This window comes from Elaeis guineensis, chromosome 2 (genome assembly GCF_000442705.2).
Source record: "Elaeis guineensis isolate ETL-2024a chromosome 2, EG11, whole genome shotgun sequence".
In the NCBI taxonomy this organism is placed as follows: domain Eukaryota; kingdom Viridiplantae; phylum Streptophyta; class Magnoliopsida; order Arecales; family Arecaceae; genus Elaeis; species Elaeis guineensis.
Window position 1 is genome coordinate 87,725,738 of NC_025994.2, and position 1,864 is coordinate 87,727,601.

At 44.1% G+C, this 1,864-nt stretch overlaps 1 protein-coding gene across 1 annotated transcript; it reads right to left on the minus strand.

The window, feature by feature from the left end:
- Window positions 1-708: 708 nt before the first annotated feature.
- Window positions 709-1,579, minus strand: LOC105055013 (photosystem I reaction center subunit II, chloroplastic). Its single transcript, XM_010936703.4, has one exon. The coding sequence runs from the start codon at window positions 1,488-1,490 to the stop codon at window positions 858-860; it is 633 nt and encodes a 210-aa protein (XP_010935005.1). The 5' UTR covers window positions 1,491-1,579; the 3' UTR covers window positions 709-857.
- Window positions 1,580-1,864: the final 285 nt, after the last annotated feature.

Below are 1,864 nucleotides of genomic sequence, written 5' to 3' on the forward strand. Positions count from 1 at the left end.
TCTAGTTATGTTTGGTTGGTTACTTAGATAACTTTATGCTATCAGCCCTCAACTAGCATACAAACATAACCCGAAAAGCCTCTATTTGCAGATGGAGTTCCTACTCCTCCAACAATACCTGAATAATTTGTTCTACCAAAAAAGAAAAAAAAAACTGAATAATTTTTTTTTTATCTACCTTAAAGTGATGCAGAATATGGTCCCCCTTGTTACACCCTTTTTATTTTGCAAACACCTTCCGATTTATAAGAGTCGGAGCACTTGACTGTGATCGGTTTACATAGATCCATGTTATAATTAAGAAATTATTGTTTTTAGAATTTTACGTAGTTGAGTACCATATTATAAAAAAATAAGATTCATTTTGAACGCTGAAATTAATAAGAGTATCATTAAAAATGTTTAATATTTATGAATTTCTCTTCTTTAACATGATTTAAACTTTTTCTTTATTAGATGTTTGTGGTTCAGCCAACCAAATACTTCCCAATAAAATAACAGACCTTCAAAAATATAAAAGCCCTCAAAAAGTTAAAATTGTGATCTCAAAATTTAAATTCTGCATGAAATTTTAATCATTCAAAACATCCGGGTAACACATGCAACAACAGCATCATAAATTCATCATAAACAAACCAAGCAACAACTCAAACCCACCAATTAATACCACCCTGCTAACCTCAAAAATCGAACAGCAATACCAGCCACTTAATTGCAAGCAAGGCATGAAATTCCCCTTAACCAGAACCAAAGAAATATTACAGAACATAAATACTAAGGAAGAAGAGGGAAGGGAAATCATAAACATATAGAATTACAAGCATATATAGCACCCATTAGCAGGTAGCCTAGCCAGCTCACAAATCAAACACCCGTTTGCCTGTGAATTTGACCTCGATGGGACTAACATTCTTCCCAATGGACCGGAAGTTCAGCCCCACGCCCTGCCTTCCCGGGTTGACCTTCTCCGGGTACACCCCGTCCTTGGGGTGCAGGTACTGCACCTCCCCGTTGGGGAACACCCGGTAGAACTGGTACTGGATCTTGTACTTGGACCGCAGCCTGGTGCCCAACGCCAAGCACTGCTCCTTGCGCGCCAGCTTCAACAGGTTCGGCCCCTGCCGCATGATGGCGGCGCCGCCCGTCGGCATCTCGAAGATCTGCTCCTTGGGGGAGTCCCACGTTATCACGTAGAACTCCTCCACCTGGGCCTTGCGGAGAAGGCCGCCGGTGCTGCCGCCGAAGATTGGGGACGGGGTGTTGGGGTCGAGCTGCGGCGGGGTGAAGCCGGCGGGGGCCTCTGTCTTTTCCTCGGTGGCCGAGACTTTGAAGGTGGCGTTGCGAGGGGTATTGGTGGAGAGAGTGAGGGGTCTCGGGGTGGCGGCGAAGGGGGAGTTAGTCCATGGGATGGCGGCGGAGCGGGGAGCTGCGGGCTTGGAGGCGGAGAGAGTGGGAGGGGTGAAGAGGGAGGCTTGGGTTGCCATGGCCATGGAGAAAGAGAGAAGAGAGAGAGATAGAGAGAGCTTTTGTTTGTTAGGATGGAGAGTGGAATGGAGTGCCGGGAATGGAGGAACGTGGTAAGGTTATGTGTGGAGAGGATGGGAATACTTGGGATGGGTGGTTGGGTGGGAAGTAGATAAGGTGATATGGATTGGACCAATGGGAAGGGGTGACTTTGATACGTTCTCTTGCCTGCACCACATTTGGACTTCGGCCTTCTCGTTTTACGTTTTCCTTCAGCGCATAGGTGGCAAAATATGATCCAATTTACCAATCCAATCCATATTTGATTCATCTTAAATAAATTTAAATTTGACTTAAATAAATCAATCTATTTAAATCATTTATTAAATAAATTAAATTT

Coding starts and splice junctions, on each gene's coding strand:
- LOC105055013 (XM_010936703.4), bottom strand. CDS start 1,490: ATGGCCATGGCAACCCAAGCCTCCCTCTTCACCCCTCCCACTCTCTCC.